Source organism: Psammomys obesus, unplaced genomic scaffold (assembly GCF_907164565.1).
Source record: "Psammomys obesus unplaced genomic scaffold, mPsaObe1.curated_primary_1811, whole genome shotgun sequence".
NCBI lineage: Eukaryota > Metazoa > Chordata > Mammalia > Rodentia > Muridae > Psammomys > Psammomys obesus.
In genome coordinates, this window is record NW_026596046.1 from 23,149,537 (window position 1) to 23,171,467 (window position 21,931).

The following is a 21,931-nucleotide window of genomic DNA, read 5'->3' on the forward strand; positions in this document are numbered from 1 at the left end:
TTTCCCTAGTTCTAAAGCACATTGATCCTACAAAGATTTGAAAGATTTTCTTCATTATAGGACATGTTTTAGGTTACTTGCCATAGCAACTGATTTCTTTATCACAAGATACAGTACAATTCAATGTCCCTGAATGAATATTTTATCCCACAGCAAATGTTATGGATAATCCACAGTGGCTGACTGCTCAAAATTATCAATTACGTGACACTTTAGAAAATCTGAATAAATGACTTCTATGTGTCATGGACAGTGTTAGATACCAAAAGTGATCAATATATACACCCTGGCAGCAGAGAATTCAAGATTTACTGGGAAAGATGCACATGAATCAATCTAACAAAGACAAACTGTTTTAAGAGCTGAATCTAACAGGGAAAGCAGCTGTGGGAATATCGTCAAATATAATGGCATAATGGCAGGTTGTTATAGGTAATTAATTCTGACTTAGGGAAGAAGAACAAGTAAGCGTTTTAAGTCAGGTTATAGTTTAATAATAAGAAAAGAAACACACACAGATTCCCCTTCGGTATCCCATGTGATGGCGAGGGCAGACTTGAAGATATTTCTCTGATTTCTGGAATGACTTCCTCCATAATCCTGCTATTTCTCCCTTTCTGAGCAAGCTTCAGCCTCCAGTCCCCAGTCGGGAAGCAATCTGCTGTTCATTCCTGAAATCCCGGGGACCTGTCTTGCTGCCACCCTTCTGCTTGGACTACCATGTTGCCAATTTGGTACAGCATCTGATTTGAAGGCATATGGTTTGGGGCAGCCTTCTGAGCAAGCTAGCTCAGGGAATACTTGGGGAGTAGAGTGAAAGGAAAGCCTCTTTGGCGAATACATCCAAGAACTCGCTGCAGGAGAGATAATTATCTGTAGCTGAGGATCAAGTCAAGTTCACTATTCCTAGAATGCATTAGTTCATGTCTGCACTTAGCCAAGATTTTTCTACACACAAATGGCAAGCCTCAGAGAATTAGTGAACTAGTGTTACCGGTACTGGAGAGCCCGGAGGAAATAGCAAATACAGACTATGTAGCCACTTTTAAATGTCCTGCTTACTCCTTAGAAGAGTTAGTCTTTGCATACTGTATTATAACTTATAAAATTGAGACATATTTTACTGAAGAAGGTGACACCACAAACATCATTTTGTATGTGAGGAGACTTAGGCCCAGAAAAGGTCTAATAGCTTTTCCAATCCAGTCTCACATAAGGATCACTGAGAAGCACCAAAACTTTCTCCTGGGCTCTGACTCCAGGGTTCAGGTTTTGCTATCACATGATTTCTCTTTAGCTTTAGAATCCAGGATTTTAAACAGGAGCTACTACAGGTGAGCATCTTATCCTGCTCTTTTTCATCTGTCTCACTTGGTTCCTCAGCCTGTGTGTTTACAGTCTTACTGTTATGGTCAATGACATCAGACAAGGGTTTGAGAATCAGGTCTAATCCGAGAACTAGAACTGGCAACAGACTTATCTTGGTCAGTCTGGTTTCAGATTGCCAAAGTTTTGTAGTCCATTCTACTTGGACGGTGTCTTTCTGTAGCAACCGCATTACATGGCAACTGTTAAAACAATCACTCTACCGATAATTTCAGTTTTTCCATTGGTGGAAGAGTATTTTCTCTTTGTTTAATAATACATATGCCTTCTATTAAGTATTTTCTGAAACTGATTTATTGGGGGAGATTTAAACTCTTTATTTTAATTCAGTTTATTTATCTATAATATAGTGACATGACACTTAATTGGTATGATGGCAGAAGCTGTAGGTATTAAATGAGTCCCATTATGCAACACACATAGAATTAGAAATAACTAGTTTTTAGAATAAATATTACTGTGTTCTTTATGTTTTAGTGATTTCTATAATAATTGGAACTAATATGAACCTTCTTTAACTACAAATGCCATTATAGGTTTTGTTAGCTGTCGACTGAACAGTTTTACTCCCAAATGCTACCAAGCAAAACTGTATCTATGTGTGAAGAAGTCTACAGTTATAGGCATATTTTATATATACCTATATAGTGAATATTTGCTTTGTGACAGTCACAGTATTAGTGCTTTAAGCTCAGGGGCTGAAGAGTTTGCCTGTGTGTCTCCTAATGATGTTCTCTTTTTCACTCCCACATGTCTTTGCCTATTAAGTCATAATTACCACAGAAACTGAATTTCCCTGTATATTACTCAATTTACATTATATAGATTGAGTGGAGCCATGTGGATATGAGAAATATGTAGTGATTGCTGCGTGCTCAAGTCTAGTATGGCATATATGAATATAGAAGTTATTTACGTTTAATGAATCTATACATAGTTGGATGAATGTGTGCAGAACTGTGCTTGCTTTTGAACATATAAAGCCTTGAATTGTTAAGTGAGCAGCAAAACCATGTCTTTATGAAGCTCCTTTCTTTTCCCAGATATTTATCTACAGTCTGTGCTACCCACCAACAATTCATAATTTCCTCAGTAAGTCATAATTTTCTCGGAGGTTGAAAATGGAAACATTTCTACCAAATTAAATCAAATCAACGTAAGGCATGGATTTGTAAGCCTTAACACAGATAGAGAATTTCCATATGGGAATTTGGAGAGCAGTCTGTTTGAGAGGTTGGCAGGCCCATTTGCATGTGCAGCCATCATTGTGTCCGGCTGGGCTAAGATGGGAAGGGATTCAGAAGCCGAGACTAGAGAGATAGCATGTAATATATACTAGTACTATGCTGCACTTTCATCTGAACTAGCTACTAGAAGTCTTCATTAAAGCAATCTATGAAGAGTAGGCTTTAAAATAAACATGTCACCAGAAGTCACTTTAATAAAAACTAGTAAGAAAAAGAAACAGATATTTCTTAAGAGTTGTAGAAAAACAAATGCCCATTTCCTTCCATTCTTTGAGTCTTCAAAATTGACTCTATCATTGGTTATTATTGAAGAAGCATATTTATCCATTTATAAATATTAACAAACTGAAATAAATGAATAAAGGGTGTTTAACCAAAAAACAGAGATAGCTTATTTATGTTTGCCTCTTATTTGTTAATCGGTAGATTAATACATATTCAGATAAATATGCAGTTGAAGTAGTAAGCATTATGTAATCTCCATTCCTCATTTTATAATAGGGACAATAATGTAAAGCTCATCAATTGAAAATATATTGGCATTATTTTAGTGTTCTATAAATTTCCTATTAGCATGCAAGAACTCACACAGTTTATTTTGTGGAAGGACAATGGGAAATGCATTAAGCCAGTTTTTCTATTCAGTGTTTTAAATTAGCCTATTTTAGTTGTACATTGTAATCCTCCATTTTTTCTTTCAACTGCACATTACAAGCTATCATGCTAAGTACAGAACAAACAAGTCATGAATGATAAAATGAGACTTGAACTAATAATTCAAGATCTGTTTAAATGAACTAGTAATTAGTTTATCATAGTACAATGAATTAAGTTCTATTAAAATAGAGGAGAACACAAATTCCTGAAGACAGAAAATAATTCAATATGTTCCCTGGAGAAATAGAGAGAGCTATATAGAAAGGAATGTACCTAAAATGTCCCTTGACTTCTAAGTATTGGAACAGACCATTGCTCCATCCTTACTAACAAGCATAGTTACGGAGAGAATATAGAGTGCTCGATTCATTCTAATTCTTTCTTGAATAAATATTGAATGAATACATAAAAATAAAGAGATCCTCTAAAATATTTTTAACCAACAATGCTACATAAACTTGCTCAGCCATTCTTGGTATCATTCATAATACTCAAATGCTTTAAAGTAGCGCAGCTGTTGAAGATGCATTCAAATTGCTAAAGAATAAGAATATCATAGCGCACTATTACAGGGTGTCATTAAACATCATTTCTACCCCTCAGGATTGTGACCAAGGTGATATTATTATACTGTTTCAATTACATATGAACCCAGAGGCTGTCAAAAAGGCAGCCATGTCTTGTCTGTGTTGCCTTACTATTCACATATATCTATATCTATTTAGTTAGTTTTATAGCTTATTTGCTTTTTATAACCTCTTCATTTTTCATAACATCTCCTAAAGACCATATGTAGAGAAAAGAAAACTCAGAATATCCCCATGAACTGTCTAAACTCTCAATCAGAGTCATTGGCAAATTCTAAATATCAAAAATAGTTTTGGCCTGCTCGTTGATCACTTCCCCCTGAAGGGGGAGCAGCTTTACCAGGCCACAGTAGAGGACGATGCAGCCACTTTTGATGAGAACTGATAGACTAAGATCAGAAAGGAGAGGAGAACCTCCCCTATCAGTGGACTTGGGGAGTGGCATGCATGCAGAAAGGGGAGGGAGGGTGGGATCAGGAGGGTAGGAGGGAGGGACTTATGGGGGGATACAAAATGAATAAAGTGTAATTAATAAAAAATTTTTTAAAAAGTTCAAAAAAAATCTCAGTTATCTCATTTACATAATAGAAATAAAAAGCTCCTTACTATTGAGTGTAGAAGAATGAAGTATGAAAGTGAATTGATAAAGTGCAAAGCTGTAAACATAAACCTCCAATCGCTTGGGTTTTGGTGCACATATCCTCAAATACTTGAGTTCTACATCAATGCACTTTCAGCAGACTAGGCTCAGCTGCCAAATTTTTCATGAAATTTACTAGAGTACCTGTTCGAAATTTCCCAAGTACATATTTCAACTACACTCTTAATATCAAGCATGTTAACCTAAACCAAACTGTAGTCTCTGACATACTTGCCCAGTTCTTATTTTAGCTCATGTGCATACCAAGTAAAAAAAAAAAAAATAGTTTACATCCAGTCATCCATGCTGGCACTACTGTTCTGTGAAAGTTCTGAAACATTAGATATCAGGATAGATTACAGCTTATTCACTAAGGCCTAAATGACTAATACCTTTATCTAGTCTTCTTGCATCCACATATTTGTTTGTTTTAAAAATAGTAAAGAGCTTGTTAGGGATAACTGGTTGTCATGCCTGATCTTAAGTTGTACTATAGAGCAACAGTTATAAAAACTGCATGGTACTGGCATAGAAACAGAATGGTGGATCAATGGAACTGAATAGAAGACCAGAAATAAACCCACACACTTATGGACACCTGATCTTTGACAAAGATGCTGAAACCATACAATGGAAAAAAGATAGCATCTTCAACAAATGGTGCTGGTCTAACTGGATGTCTACATGTAGAAAAATGCAAACAGATCCATACTTATCACCCTGCACAAAACTAAAGGCCAAGTGGATCAAAGACCTCAACATAAAACCAGATGCAGTAAATCGGTTAGAAGAAAAAGTGGGGAATACCCTAGAACTCATTGGTACAAGAGAAAACTTCCTGAACAGAACACCAACAGGACAGGCTTTAAGAGCAACAATCAATAAATGGAACCCCATGAAACTGAAAAGCTTCTGTAAAGCAAAGGACACCATCATCAAAACAAAACAACTGCCTACAGATTGGGAAAGAATCTTCACCAACCCTCTATCTGACAGAGGACTAATATCCAGCATATATAAAGAACTAAAGAAGCCAAAAAGCAGGAAACCAAGTCATCCAATTAAAAAATGGGGAACAGAACTAAACAGAGAACACTCTGTAGAAGAATATCGAATGGCAGAGAAACACTTAAAGAAATGCTCAACCTCATTGGCCATTAGGGAAATGCAAGTCAAAACGACCCTGAGATTTCACCTTACACCCATCAGAATGGCCAAGATGAAAAACTCAATTGACAACATATGCTGGAGAGGTTGTGGAAAAAGGAGAAGCCTCCTCCACTGCTGGTGGGAATGTAAACTTGTACAAACACTCTGGAAATCAATCTGGCGCTTTCTCAGACAACTAGGAACAGCGCTTCCTTAAGATCCAGCCATACCACTCTTAGGCATATATCCAAAAGAGGTTCAAATACACAATAAGGACATTTGCTCAACCATGTTTGCAGAAGCTTTATTTGTAATATCCAGAAGCTGGAAACAGCCCAGATGCCCCTCAACTGAAGAATGGATGCAGAAATTGTGGTACATCTACACAATGGAGTATTACTCAGCAATGAAAAATAAGGAAATCATGAAATTTGCAGGTAAATGGTGGGACCTGGAAAGGATCATCCTGAGTGAGCTGTCCCAGAAGCAGAAAGACATACACGGTATATACTCACTCATATAGACATATAACATACGATAAACCTACTAAAACCTGTACATCTAAAGAAAGTAAGCAAGAGAGAGGATCCTAACTAAAATGCTCAATCCCCATCCCAAAAGGCAAAGAGGATGGACATCAGAAGAAGAAGAAAACAAGAAACCACCTAGGAACCTGCCACAGAGGGCCTCTGAAAGCCTCTGCCCTGAAGACTATCAAAGCAGACGCTGAGACTTATGGCCAACTGCTGGGCAGAGTACATGGAATCTTATGTAAGAAGTGGGAAATAGTAAGAGCTGGAGAGTACAGGAACCCCACAAGGAGAGCAACAGAACCAGAAAATTTGAACACAGGGAACTTCCCAGAGACTCATACTCCAACCAAAGACTATTAATGGAGATAACCTAGAACCCCTCCACAGATGTAGCCCATGGCAATTTAGTGTCCAAGTGGGTTACATAGTAATGGGAAGAGGGACTGCCTCTGACATAATCTGATTGGCCTGCTCTTTGATCACCTCCTCCTTAGGGGGGAGCAGCCTTACCAGGCCACAGAAGATGACAATGCAGCCACTCCTGATGGGATATGATAGACTAAGATCAGAAGGAAGGAGAAGAGGACCTCCCCTATCAAGTCCTCAAGAGGACTTTAGGAGGGGAATGCGTGAAGAAGGAGGATGGAGGGTGGGATTGGGAGGGGAGGAGGGAGGGGCTTATGGGGGGATACAAAGTGAATAAAGTTTAATTAATAAAAAAAACTGACTATAATAAAGAAGTCACTTATCATCACAAAAAAATAGTAAAGAGCCAGATGAGATACAAACTGTGCAAACTCCTATGCAACAATGTGTCTTTATCTCTTTTATGAAAACTGTAATTTTTTTGTCCTTTGTACACAGTTGAGTTTCTATATTCTCGGTTTTATTCTTAATCACAAATGTCTACATCCTTTCAAGTCTTCAGCACTGGGACAGCATAGCTTATGAAGAATCAAGATAGCACTTGGGAGATCTGATTCCTCTATCTTAAGTTAATGTGTAGCTAGTGACTCTTTAATATTAGGTTCAAATTTTATTCCCTTTTCCTAATCTAATATAAAATAAAGGATTCTACACTATCCTAAGATATGTTTGATTCTGATGCCTCAACTGATATTGTAGCTTAACTTGAATTTTTCTCCTTCTTTATCATGCTTTACACCTTAATGGTTTCTCTTCACAAAATATTACTATAATAAATCATTTGAACTTTACGCCTTAGCTTATGGTCTCTCAAGATAACCAGCCACTATAATTTTGAAAGTTTGGTATGATAACTAAAGTCACATTTGACAGTCACATTGACCGCTCATTTAGGTACATAATTTATAAAGAATTGTCAACCAACCTGTCCACAAAAGCATGATGAAGAAGAAAAATGGGATCATTGGCCGATCCCTGGACTTGAGACATTGTTCCATTCATATAGATATGCAAAGCATTGTGCATGCTGCTCTGAGAAGAATCTGCTATTCCTGTGAGTGGACTGGCAAATCCTGTTGACACAAAGAAAAAAAATTTTAAATTACTTTACCTAAAAAAATTGAAAATCTAAATGATTATTTCATGTCATCTATAATTATGAAGGAAAACATAATTTTACATACACAATATCCATCAGTAAAGTCATTTGATGCTCAGATTCTGAATATCTATTCAGATCTCTTCAGAACTGATTAGGTTGAGTATACTGTGTGGGCATTTAACTGGTGAAATAGACTGATCCAATATGGATGCCCTCATGTGTGTCTCTGTTAATTCATTTGACTATTTTAAAGTCCTAAGAACCTTTGTAGTAATCAGTGTTCACTCTTATTTAAATATAACAATATAAAAATATATAAACAGTACATTACAAAAAATAACAACCAGTAAATGAGTCCTTTGCAGCATGTTTGTATCTTCTTGATTTCTGGTTCTAACAGATATTTTAATTTTGAATCCTGGTTCCAGAAGAAGCATAAAATTTTTGATCAAACTTATTGTCATTCATCTATAATTGTTCTAGGAATAACAGCTCATGATGCTTTTGTTTTTATTTTTTATTTTTGTAGAACATTCATTTCACATCTAATTAGGACTCATTCTCACAAACAAAATGAAGACTTCATCTCTCTCTCTTAGGTCACTGGAAGAATATGCAATACTCTTCACAGTACCTTTTTTTCTACAAGTTTGAGGGCATTTTTTTTCTAAGAAATGGACATTATTGATTTCATATAACTCAGAATCATTATGTGAAATATATAAATACAGTTTATATAAATTATATAAATATAGTCCTTTGCATTATTGTAGATTTGAAAAAAAAAGCTTAGTACAATAAGGAACTCAGTATGTTTATAGAATGAAACAGATTCAAAGAGAAACCTGTTTAATTACAGAGTTTAAAATCTCTATTGAAATAGTTTACTGTCTTTCCTATGTAGCACCAAGCCATACAGTCTATCAAGGAAGTGGTTTCACGTATTTAGCTTTAATCATAATAACTGCATCAAGTGAAAGCTTTAGAATTCATTTCTTATATTGTCTCAGATATTTTTAAGACCACCCTAATTATTTTTACCAGAGATATAAATAATTTTGAAGAAATCATTCAAACATATTGCAAACAGTATAAAAGTTTTAAAGGCTATGGAGCGGAGCTTTTAAAAGTTAACCACCTTTATGATTTAATACTGGCATCCATATTTAAATACCAAACTCACATGTCTCACTATTTTATAGTTACTTTTATGGCTTGCTTAAGTGTGTTTTTTTTTTTTCCTAGAGAATTATTATCTTAAATGTGACAAAATTTATGGTGGATTTACTTTTCAGGTTGATGAAGTCTAAGGATGTACTAGTCAAATAAAATTTATGTTGGAGAGGGAGAATAGTCAGGGAGAGCAACTGATATCACAGCAGTAACAGTTTGTCACAGTGTATGGAGCACTTAGAAACTGGTAAGAAAATGGATTGTAAACACCCACACTAAGGAATTGAAGTCTATGATGTGTATAGCAAAATCAAAATGCAACATACCATAAATGTAAACAATTTTATTTCCCAAATAAAAATAAAAATAAATTAACCTAATATATTTTTCTGTAGCTTTATCATTTACGTCATCCACTTTGGTAACATTGGCAAGAATGGTTGTAATATCTTTGTTTTGGACATCACAGAAGTTTTCATTTCCTCTGGAAAATATGACATTAAAAGAAGAAACAAGGGAATGCAAATCAGTCTGGTGATTTCTCAGAAAATTGGAATAGTTCTACATCAAGACCTTGCTATACTACTCTGGGGCATAGATCTAAATGATGCTTGGCCATACCACAAGGACACTTGTTCAGCCATGTTCATAGAGCTTTGTTCATGATAGCAAGAAACCGGAAACAACCTAGATGTCTCTCAACTGAAGAATGGATAGAGAAAATGGGCTAAGGACTGGGAAAGCTTGAGACCTACCCCAGGTGATAGAGCCAGCCCCTGACACTATTAGTAATATTCTGCTATGCTTGCAGACTGGAGCCTTAAGCACATTTACACAATGGGATACTACTCAGCTATTAAAAACAAGTGCTTCATGAAATTTGCAGGCAAATGGATAGAACTAGAAAATATCGTCCTGAGTGAGGTAACCCAGACCCAGAAAGACATGCATGCCATGTAATCATGTATAAGTAGGTATTAGCCATACCTACAGGATAACCAAACTACAAGGCACAGACCCAAAGATGCCAAGTGAAAAGGAATCCCAAGGAAGCATCCTTGTATCTCACTCAGAAGAAGAAATAAAATAGATATTTTAAGTAGAGAAAGGGAATGGGTGGGAGAGAGATAGGGAGGGGAACAGAGCAATGGTGGGATAGAGGTAGGGAAAGGTGAGGAGGGCTGGGAGAGAGAACTGAAATCAATGTGGTGTGTGTGTGTGTGTGTCAGGAGGGGAGTGCATCTCTACGAGTACGGAGACTCCCAGGAATCTATGGTGACAAGCCTAGGCAAGAGTCCTAGCGATGGTAGATATGGAGACTGAAGAGGCCACCTCCTGTAGCCAGGTGTGACATCCAGTGGAAGGAAGGGGACACCAACCCACCCATAAAATCCTTGACCAAAAATTTGTCTTGCCCACAAGAAGTCTAGGTATAAAGTTGGAGCAAAGATTGAGCGAATGGCCAACCAAAGACTGGTCCGACGTGAGACCCACCCCTCCAGGGAGAGCCGTCTCCTGACACTGCTAGCAAGACTCTGCTGTAAAGGGTTAGGCAAACCTGGTTTTACCTTCTAAGCTATGTATAAGAAAGATATATAATATTTGTCAATTTAAGTAACTTTTGCCACTCTTTTATCACTGACATAATATAGGATAACTAAACACGTTTCTTAGGACGTAAAAATTAATTCTAATAGCTAGTGTGAAAGCATATAGCATGGACCTGATACTGGTGGAAGCTTCCTAAGTAACAACTTCTCTCTTTCTGGTCTGGTTTAGTTGATAAATGAGTGCTCATTTTTGAAGGTGCTAAACAAAGTCCTGCCTTTTTTGTGTGTGTGGACAACAAAAGTGAGCAATAAGAAAGGCAGTTTTGTTTTGTTTTGTTTTTTTTCCCCGCAAAACCTACCAAGGACCTTTAAAAGTTTTAAAAGTGTTATTTGCAAAGGGACAAATTTAAATGATACTAACATGGCAATAATTTGGTTTCTATTTTACTTCTTCACAGTTCATTTGAAAACAGAAATGTTTACTCCATCAATTGTATTTCTTGTTACATTTTGCTCTTTCAGAAAGAAAGAGTCCAATACTTTTAGACAGGCAGGCATTCAAATATCATTCATGTACATAGTCTCCTTTGAGTAACAGGATTACTTGACATTTGACAATATTCCTGTTGTTGTCCCAGTTTTACTAATGAGGAAACACCAGTTTATAGAATTTATGTAACGCGTCTAAATTCAAACTATCATTTGAAGAACAAACAAATTAAACATAAGTGTGATCATCTGGAAACCTGTGATCTTTTCCAAATAGCAGGCTGGGTTTCTTCAAATAGTTCAGAAATGCCTCAAAAGTGAGATCAAATAATTTACTTTGACTTTTTATCTTCAAAAAATCCGAGTCTGAAATGCTTCTGTATTTAAAAGAAAAATGTCCAACAGTGCTTGAGAATAACAGATAATCTTCTCCGTAAAACCTAAGTAGTTACATGTGAACTTGCCGACACACCTAAGAAATCTTTGTGCTGTGTGCTTGGAGCGTGTTTGTACACTCGCCATTTTCAAAGCCAGCTGGTTTACAGGAAGGTACGGGATGTTAGCATTATATTGCATTTGTTTGTTCATAGATTCCCCATGGAGCTAACATCCAACAAGCCAGTAGGGACCATGTTAGCCCCACCAGAGGCCAAAATGGCTCAAAGTTCTTTGCAAAGGGCACCGACAATAGCTCCACAGATTGAGAGTGAGGCCTTCAAGTTCATTTGCAGCTTTCCTCTGGGAAATTTAAGGAGCGTTTCAAGTGAATGACAATAGGGAGTTTCAATTTGTCAATCTATCTTCCTTTCTCTTTTAATTCTCTCCCAATTCTCCTCTGGAGAGGTTTGGGTTATTTGTTTGTTTTAGATATCAGTGTTTATCTCTGATACCTGGAGATTTGGATTTAATTGTTTTAGAATTGAACTCAGTCACTTAGAGTCTTAAAAGCCCCTAAGTGATTCTAATGTGTAATCGGGGTTGAAATTTACTGAAATTGAGTAAACTGTTCTTTGTTCTCTAAACTTAAACTTACTCTTCAAAATACTTACTTCTGATCATATTATTCACTTCACATGAACTTTTTTTTCTATATTCTGACATTAAAAAGGAACAAACATTAATTCTACCTTTAAGATCTCATTGTGTGAATGTATGCTGTGAAAAAATAGAGGTGGCTGCTACATAGTTTCTTGAAAACGAGTTAGCTACCCTACGGCAGGTAAAGCAAAGGCATTTTCGTGTATATTTTCTTGTTTAATTAGACTCCTTTCTTTCCAGGATGTAGGGTCACAGGTGATGCTGTACCTCCTTGATTATGCCTGTTCAGTTTTGAAGTGTGAAAAGACTGAATTTTCACTAGAACAAAGCATACTTAATTTATTTGGTTTAGTTTTACCTGCACTATTGTTTAAATTATATTAATAATTCAAAGTGACTTAAAAATAGAAATGAAGAAAGACAACAAGACAACAAATTCATGTTAGTGCCTGTGAGGAGCTAAGTAGCTCTTAGGCCCTTTGATTGACTTTCCTCTCCTAACAAGACACGTAGCCGAAGATTCTGAGCTTCCAAACGGCACAGTGATTTTAGGATGTTGTGTTTAATGGTTTGGTACTTCAATACATTCATAATTGATATCATTTATAGTATGGAAATAAAATGCAGATCAGAACTAATTTCCAGTTTTCTCAAAGAAGATGTGCTCTTAAAGCTGTAAATGGAATTATCACTTTTGTTTATTAGAACTACTCTTAAGAAAATCAGTGTGAGTGTGTGTGTGTGTGTGTGTGTGTGTGTGTGGTATGTGTGTGTTTGGGTGAGTAGGGGCACCACTGTTTAGATTGAAAGAATAAGGCCCTAGCATAATGCTGGTAACACTATTTTGCAAGACTGGAGCAGCGCAGGGTCAGAGGCAAGGCGGGAGTCGCCCAACAGCAGAATATCTGCGGTTGGGTGCCTAAAACACTCTGGGCACCCAAGATAAGAACCGGCTACGTGACTCAGCTCACATCTGCCTTCCTGCCTTCCCTGTTTCGGGTACGTGACCTAACTATGGCTTTGTTCAAACGGCCCAATCAGATCCCTGTAACTATGCTTCTCGCTTCTGTAACCGTGCTTCTGCTCCCAAGCCCTATAAAAACCCGTCACCCCAACCGAAAGGCGCGCAAGTCTTCTGAAAGGCTTTGTCGCCCCGGGTACCCGTGTATCGAAATAAACCTCTTGCGGCTTGGATCCCAAGGCTGGTCTCGCTGTTCCTTGGGAAGCGGGGTCTCCCTGTCTAGAGAGGCTCTAGCGGGAGTCTTTCAAGATCAAAGAACAAATCTGTGTGCCTGGCCTCCCTGAACAACTTGTCTGCGGCAGAGTATTTTGTTTGCCACTGCGTGTAGAAGGGAGATGATTCATTAGTGTCCTAGTGAGCTTCCGTCTCATCACAAGTGTACTGAGATTACCGACATACAACTTCTGGACTTGTGTGGATCCTGGGGATCTCAACTTAGTTTCTAAGGCTTGTGTAGTAAGTGCTTTGTCCTCCGAGCCAACTCCTCCGCCCTAGAAACATCTTTGATTTAATTTAACATACAACTGTTCAATTGTAGAAAACAAATCAAGGAACCACACATTGTAGTGAGCATAGTGGTTGGAGAATATTTTTCAACATGCAAATATACTGGAGTGAAAATCATGATTTTTTTTTTTTTTAGATTTCAAGAGAGTTGTCACAGACCCAGCAGCATTGATGGCCTATAAGACTCAGAGGCTCTGAGTCTCCCTGAGAAAGACAGTCAAAAAGAATGGAGCTTGGCACATGTGTCAGCAAGTGCTGCAGGGAACTTTGATACAGATTCAGTTTTGAGATGGTCTTTTCTAATTCTAGTTATTGTAAGTCATGGTAATCTCTATAAACTCAGACAAGTGATTCAGTATAATCCTTCAGTTGTGGTTTTACATTCTTTCCGTAAGCGTCAGGCTTGTTTCCTGGGAACTTGGCAACTCCAGTGCTTGTACATTAATTGTTATTTCAAGCATGTTATCAATACATGGTATTCACATAACTGTGTGAAATGATCAGCATGTTGATAATTCAGTCTTACAATAAAAGATAATGGACAATGTATTTACTTAACTTTTTTTGAAACTAATATTAAGTTGTTAAATGTTTTGTTTTTTAATGTTTTAAAGGTTTATAATAGCTTTTTATACCTTAAAATTATTTTTGTTTTTGTTGAGCCTATGACACTCTGTATTATACAGCAGTCACTACAAAAACAAAATAAAACAATGATGACATCAACAAAATAACTCCCAATCCCCCCCAAAAAAACACAAATTATAAAAACAAAACAAAATCTCTGTAAGTAAATTTTTATTAATGTTGCTTTTTCCTTCCTGCTCTTCAATTACAGTCAAATTAATGGTAGCAAGTACATATGGCATAGTTTATATTTTGTGTTAAAACTCTAATAGGTATGAATGATAATGATAATTATTTTTGAAGCAAGGGTGGGGAATCAACCATTTCACAACACATAGCCCAAAGTAATTTTTTTGTTTGTTTATTTTAGAATTTAAAGTCCCCATGTCTTTGGTACAGAGGGCATCCATCATACAAGGACAAATGAGTCCTGATCAACAAGAACTGCTCATATTTGATATATTGAATAATTTTTGAACAACATGATTGCCTATTAGGCTCATGTGTTTGAATGCTTAGTTCTAATTTGGTAGAAATGTTTGGAAAGATTAGGAGGTGTGGCTTTGTGGAAAGAGGTGTGTCACTGGGGGGGTGGACGGTGGACTTTGAGATTTCAAAAATCTCATGACATTCCCAGCTAACTTCAACTCTCTGTATGTCTCTGTCTCTCTCTTTCTCTGTCTCTCTATGCCCTCTTCTTACGTGCTGCTCTAGTGCCATGTGTACCTGCCTGCTGTATGCTCCCTGCTATGATGGTCACGGACCTGTCCTCCTTTTTTAAAATAAATAGATAGATAGATAGATAGATAGATAGATAGATAGATAAATTTTAATTTATTCAGTATGTATCCTCACTGTAGGCCCCTCCCTCATCTCCTCCTAGTCCCTCCCACCCTTTTTCTTCTCCCCCCTATGTCCTTCTCCTAGTACACTGATAGGGGAGGTCCTCCTTCCCTTCTATCTGACTGTAGCCTATCAGGTCTCATCAGGACTGACTGCATCATCTTCAGCTGTGGCCTGGCAAGGCTGCACCCCAGGGAGAGGTAATCAAAGAGCCTGCCACTGAGTTCATGTCAGAGACAGTGCATGCCCCCCTCCTTACTGGGGAACACACTTGGACTCTCAGCAGCCTATGGGCTTCCTCTGAGCAAAGGATTTTGGTTCTCTCCATGCATATTCCTTGGTCTCTGCAGGCCTCCAAGGATTCAGGGTTTTTTGCTCTGTTAGTTTCCTTGTGGAGTTCTTATCCTCTCCAGGTCTTTCTATCTCCCTCTTCTTCCATAAGGATTCTGGCACTCTGCCCAAAGTTTGTCTATGAGTCTCAATATCTCCTTCGATACCCTAGTGGGTGGAGCCTTTCAGATGTCCCCTGTGGAAGGCTCATTATTAAAGCTTAAATTACACATTGATCCCAAAACCTTAATAGTGGCAACCTGCCCTCTTCAACCTTAGGCCCCAGTATGCTCTTTCTTCTCTAAGTTGTCTTGGTAATGGTGTCTTCACAGTAACAGAAAGGTAACTAAGACAGTGATTTGAATTTTCATTTTTTACTGCCATGTGAAAAGCATGTATTTAATGCTTATCCTGATTGTAGAAAATGCCAGTCTCAGACAACAAAGAAGAATAGATCTGCAAAGTTCTGACTACCAACTGGCTCTCTGAGCAGGAGTGATTCAGCTACCACGTACCATTAAACATCGTCTCACCATGACTTGGGAAGATTAAGTTCTATTCTTATTGTGCAATGACTGAAACTAGGGAATCGAGTGGCATACCATGTGTTCTGTATCTTTAAAATGATAATGCTAGAACTTTACCCTTAAACATAATTCATGTTTTTTGAAGAAGTACACCCAGCACAGCCTGTGACAGGCAAGCACTCGACTGCTGAGTTATATTCCTTCCCCCATTTAACAATTTCTAGTTTTTTACTACACTATTATAAAAGATACTGGTATTATTGTACTTTATTCTTCCATATGGTTTATACTATTGTATGTTTCTGTGTGTTCTGGTTCCTCATGGTAAGTCTAGAATAAAAGGATATTGTTTAATGAGGTTTCAGGTGATAAAATGAAAACTCAGAGAAGCCAAGTGCTTTGTTCTAGATCTGTTAGCTTTGGCATTGTTAGTATGTGAGTCAAATACATGCCAGGCTTCAAAGCTCTGATCTTCATTATCATATCTTATTTCTCTTAGCTAGGTGAAGCTATTATCTGTGCTAAAAATTAAAATGGGCCATAAATTTTCTGTTCAAGTTATGTGTTTCTTAATAGTAACCATGCTCATTGAGATGAAAAACTGAAGTCCTCTTTTCAAATTATACTTTTGGATAGGGAAGGTCCTTTCCTGATGAGTCCTTACCTGTATGAACTTTTCAAGGTTCTTGATTAGGATTCTTTACCAAGCAATAGCAGCACTATTTGAAGGACTTTTCTCCTTGCTTTGGATATGATGATGTCATCATGATCTACTTGTTAAATATATTATAAGAGAAAAACATCTATGTTATATTCAAAACTTATTCTTAGTTTCTATTGAAAATCTCTTCAAAGTAACTCATTCTCTATTATTTTTTGAATAAACAAATACATTTATTTCTTTTTGTATAATATGTATAAATTTTTAGATATAAAGGTAGGCTTGAAGCAATATCTCATGATCTAAGAAGAGCCGGCTAAAAATGGGGTACAGAACTAAACAGAATTCTCAACAGAGGAACTTTGAATGGCTGAGAAACATCAGCCATTCAAAGAAAAACTCAACTTCCTTAGTCATCAGGGAAATGCAAATCAAAATGACTCTGAGATTCCATCTCACACTGGTCGAAATAAGTAAGATCAAAATTTCAAGTGCCAGCACATGCTGGTGAGGATGTGGAGAATGGGGAACATTCCTCCATTGCTGGTGAGATTGTAAACTTGTACAACCAATTTGATCAATCTGGTAGTTTCTCAGAAATTTGGGAATTGCTTTTTACCTCAAGATCCAAATATAACTCTCCTGGGTATATACCCAAAAGATGCTCCACCATACAAGGACACTTGCTTAACTGTGTTCATAGCAGCTTTATTCATAAATGCCAGAATCTGGAAACAACCTAGATGTCCCTCAACCGAAAAAAGGAACTGTGGCACATTTACACAATGGAATAATACTCAGCTATTAAAAACACAGAAATCATGAGATTTGGTAGCAAATGATAGAACCAGAAAAGATCATTCTGAGTGAGGTGACCCAGACCCAGAAAGATGCACATGGTATGTGCTCACTTATAAGGGGATTTTAGCCATTAGCATACCAGAAGACATAGACCCGAAGAAGATAAATAACTAGGAAGATCCAAGGAAAGATGCGTATATCTCACTTGAAGGAGAGATGGAATAGATGAAGGTAGGTGTTCAAGAGAAGGAACAATATAGGAGAAGAGGCACAGAGAGTTCAGAGGGTGGAGATTAGACCTGAGGAGAGGAAGAGAGAGAGGACAGGAGGCCTGTAGAGAGAAGAGAAACTGAGGTGGGGGTATTTCTGTGACAAGCTGGAGGCTTAAGTCTGGGTTGGCTCCTGGGAGGATATGAGGGAAACTCAAGCAGAAACTCCTAGTAGCAGAGGCCACAGAGACTGGAAGACACCCTTTAAGTGGTCTAGTTTCCTAGTAGAGGGAGGGGACCGCCACCATGGAAGAGAGCCAATCCCTAACACTAGTACTATTACTCTGCTGTGCTTGCAGACCAGAGCCTAGTGTAACTCCTCTGAGAGGCTTCACCGAGCAGCTGATGGAAACAGATGCAGAGACCCACAGCCAAACATTAAACAGAGCTCAGGAAGACCTATGGAAGAGTTGGAGGAACAATTGAGGAAGCTAGAGGCATTAAGGACTCTACAAGAAAACCAACATAACTCAAATAACCTGGGTCCTTGGGGGTTCACAGAGACTGAACCACCAACCAAAGAGATTGCACGGACTGGTCATATGCTCCCTGTACATATGTAGCAGATGCACAGCTGGTCTTCATGTGGGTCTCCCAACAACTGGAGCAGAGGATCTCTTTGACTCTGATGTCTGCGTTTGGATCCTGTTCATCTCTCTGGGGTGCCTTGTCTGGTCTCCTGGGAGAGGATGCCCCTAGTCCTGCTGTGACTTAATGTGCTAAGATGGGTTGGTATCCATGGGGGACTGCTCTCTTCCATGAAAAAGAGAATGGGAGGGGAGATGGTCTGTGGGGGGAGGGACTGGGAGGAGAGGAGGGTATGCAATCAGGATGTAAGGTGAATAGATAAACAAATAAATAAATAAATAAATAATACATCAGTTACCCTGGTGAAAAGAGATAGTCCATCTAACTCTCCGGACAAGCCAAGGACCTTCACTGGCCTTGAATACAGTACAGGAGATTCAACTTAAGTGCAGTGATTATTTCTTTGATGGACAAGACAGTTGAAGACAGGAATCTCATTTTGTCCCTTGACAGGACTCAGAGAACAGTTCATGTTTCAAACTGAACTTTGCTGAGACCTTAGAACAGGGAACAAATACAGGCCAGGGACCATGATTTAACTTACTGTAGCACCAGGGTGAGGTACAACCTTGGAAGGCAGTTTCAGAGCTCAGGAGAGTCATATGTTGAGGAGATGTTGAAAATTCAGCCAAGAGAAGGCTCAACTCAGGCAGCGAAGGGAATTACCCCAGCTTGAGTGGTTGGAAGCTGATTTCATCAATCAGGAAGGCCACTGGAGCTTGGTGGGACTGTGCTTGAGATCAGCAGGAAGATCAGCCTCTGGAGCTGCTCACTGATGCTGATGCTATTTCCTACCTTAGACCCTGAGCTCTTCAGCAAGCTAATTCACAAGAAATGCTTTTAATATAAATTTTAATCTTTTTGAGAATTTCACAGATGAGTGCTGTTTTTACAAGTTTTCCACCCTTCTTTTCCCAACTCTCCTGTTCCCCCAATTTTCTCTTGCATACATGATCTCTTCTATAATCCCACAAACACACACACACACACACACACACACACACACACACCACAATCTCCTGAGTCTAATTAGTGTTGCTCAGGTTCACGTGTGTTTTAGGATGACCACTTAGGATTGGATAACCAATTATCCATCTTGTCCCTGGGGAAGACTGATGTTCTTTCTCTCAGCAGCCGTGGCTTTCCTTTGGTTCTTCATCGATGAGTAAGGCCTTGTGAAATTTTGCCCTTTCCACATTGGCAGGTCATGTGGCTCTTCATTATGCAAGTTTCATTGTAGATGCACCAATTGGGATAGGCATTTCACAGTCACTCTCTGCGTTTTGACTAGTTGTGAGTATCTGTGGTGCCTACATCTATATCATTTTTCTTTCTCTTTAGGCTTTAAATACATGAATCCCTTTGCTCCATTTCTGTGCCTTCACTGTGTTTAATTAACAACAAAAAACAACAAAATAGTAATAATATCATTGATGTTGAAAATTTTGCCCAAACAAACAAACAAAAAAATAAATAAATAAAAAATCCTGAAGTACTCAAGCTTTCTTAAGAGTACATTCTGTCTTGTAAGGTCGCTTATGTTAGCATTTGAAGAGATTTTGTAAACCCTGGCAAACTCCAGGGAGTCATGCCATTCTCTCAGATAGCGAGTACCAACCTGTGTACTTTTATTACTGCCCACAGGCTCTGCTGGCACCAGGAATTGCCTTCTTACATTGAAAAACTGAGATGATACTGTACACTTTTTTTTTTAATCATAAAAGTTAAGTAAGCATACAGGGTAATGCTTTCATCTTGTCCTCTTCATACATGTGTGTCATAAATACTTCGTTCTTTTTTGTTCTGCTCCTTCATTGCACTCTTGGGCTGCTTTCTTTGGTTCATCTAGTTAACCCCAGCATGTCTTCTTATTAAATGTGTTCCATTTATTCTAGTACCATTCCCTTTAATACCTTTTCCTTTCCATTATGTTTCTCTTTCCAGCTCCATGACTTACACATGTATATATACAACTACAAATAAACATATTTGCAAATATACACAAATATATGATTTAAATATAAGTTATGAAAAAATGTTATCGTCTTTATTAATCTGAATTATTTCACTTAATGATTTTCCAGTTTCATCCATTTTCCTGTAAGTGTAAGGATTTCAATTTTCTTTATGACAGCACACATATTAGGGAAGACAGTGAGGTCTACAAATCCTTTCACAAAACCTGCCAAATTAACATGAGAGAAAAGGCTATTGGCTAAAAACAAAGTTGGGCACCATAACCTAAGGCCAATGGCCAATGTGTAACAGATAAAACATGTTGAAAAAAAAAAAGCCAATGTTATACAAGTAAGCCAAAATCACATGAAATGTGATTATTTTGTACCATTGCTGTTAAGCTTCCAAGCCTTTGCTCTGCTTGGGACCACTTCTGATAGAGGACGTCTTTCTCTTCTAATATACTGTGTTTCTACTCCTAAGCATGTATGTCTATCTGATTTCCTGTGTAGTGATACAAGATCCTGGAACCTTTCAGAGGTTCCCTCCAAGCAACTGTATCTGCTGATATTGTATTTACCACAATATTGTACACCCTCAGGCAACTGAAGAACTGTATGGGTGTTGCAGGATATTTGATCCCGTGGTGAACCCCAAGATTATGAACTGTAAAAACCTGTTTCTTGTTTGCTGTGGCTCAGCCCTAACACACACCCTTAACCCAGGAGCTTTCTGTTTACTGTAAACAAGTATTTGTGGTTTGGGCTCAGCCCTAACACATACCTTTAATCCAAGAGCTAAATAAAGTCAACCCTAGGTCAAGAGACAAAGAAGGGAACCAACGGACAGGGAGTAAACAGAAAGGAGGCTCATCAAAAGAAAGGTATTTAACACAGCATCGAGAAGAAGAGGGGGCTTTTGGCTTTTGGCTTTTGAGTTTTTCCTTCTTGGTTGTGAGTTAAAAAGGCTTTTTACTTCTAGGACATTATCTGAGTAGGAATGTAAACTGAGTGATTTCTCTGTCTCTCTGAGCTAGCAGGCTTCAGGCTGCATTAGGCTCTGGAGTCTTCATTGGTAAAATAAAATTATTAGGTTTTTTTTTTTTTTGACTATTTATGGTCTCAGAATGCAATTGGTTGAACTTGATAATATAAATAAAATATAAAATAAAATAGGTACAAGTTTGGGACTACCACTTAGTCAGTGACCAAGGATAGCCTTATTATTTAACAGTCTTGACCAGCCATCCCTTTTTCAGCTGAGCACAGTGATGGCATCAACAGAATGCATCATACAGAACACATCTGTATGATGATTGGGACATCATACAGGGTGTTTGGCAGGGTGTTCTGCACATAGTAATCACCATTTAAAAAGCAGCACTTTGTTGCTGTAAAAGAATAACATAATTTAGTCTTAACACGAGAAACCAAAGTGTATCTTTAAGGTGTGGCTTTACTTATTTTTTACCTTATGTCCTATGTCATCACCTGCATTCTATACCATCATCTGGGCCACCCTTTGCCATCCCCACTCCCTCTCTCTCTGCCTTAGTTTCTTTCTCCTTCCCTGCTCTCTCTCTGATTTTTTTTTTTCCTCTTGGGGCTCCTAACACCTTCTCTTTCTCTTCTCCTGTGCTCTCCCACTGTCTCTCTCTGGCCTCTCTGTCTCTTTCCCTATCTCCGTACAATATGTCTCTTCTTGCCTGATCTGTTGTGCATGGCATTTTAAAACATGTTATTACAATGGTGCCAATAGTGGGGCTCTCTTGGTAGTGTCTGGTCTGGACACACCAGAACACCTCTTTCCATGTCCACCCACAGC

The 21,931-nt window shown here is 38.0% G+C and overlaps 1 protein-coding gene across 1 annotated transcript in view; it reads right to left on the minus strand.

Annotated features, from left to right (window-relative positions):
- The window catches only part of Tyr (tyrosinase), an 86,563-nt gene that overhangs the window by 45,322 nt on the left and 19,310 nt on the right, over positions 1-21,931 (minus strand). The window contains exon 3 of the mRNA XM_055623585.1: positions 7,551-7,698. Within this exon, the coding sequence (XP_055479560.1) occupies positions 7,551-7,698 (148 nt within the window). The remainder of the gene's footprint in view (positions 1-7,550; positions 7,699-21,931) is intronic.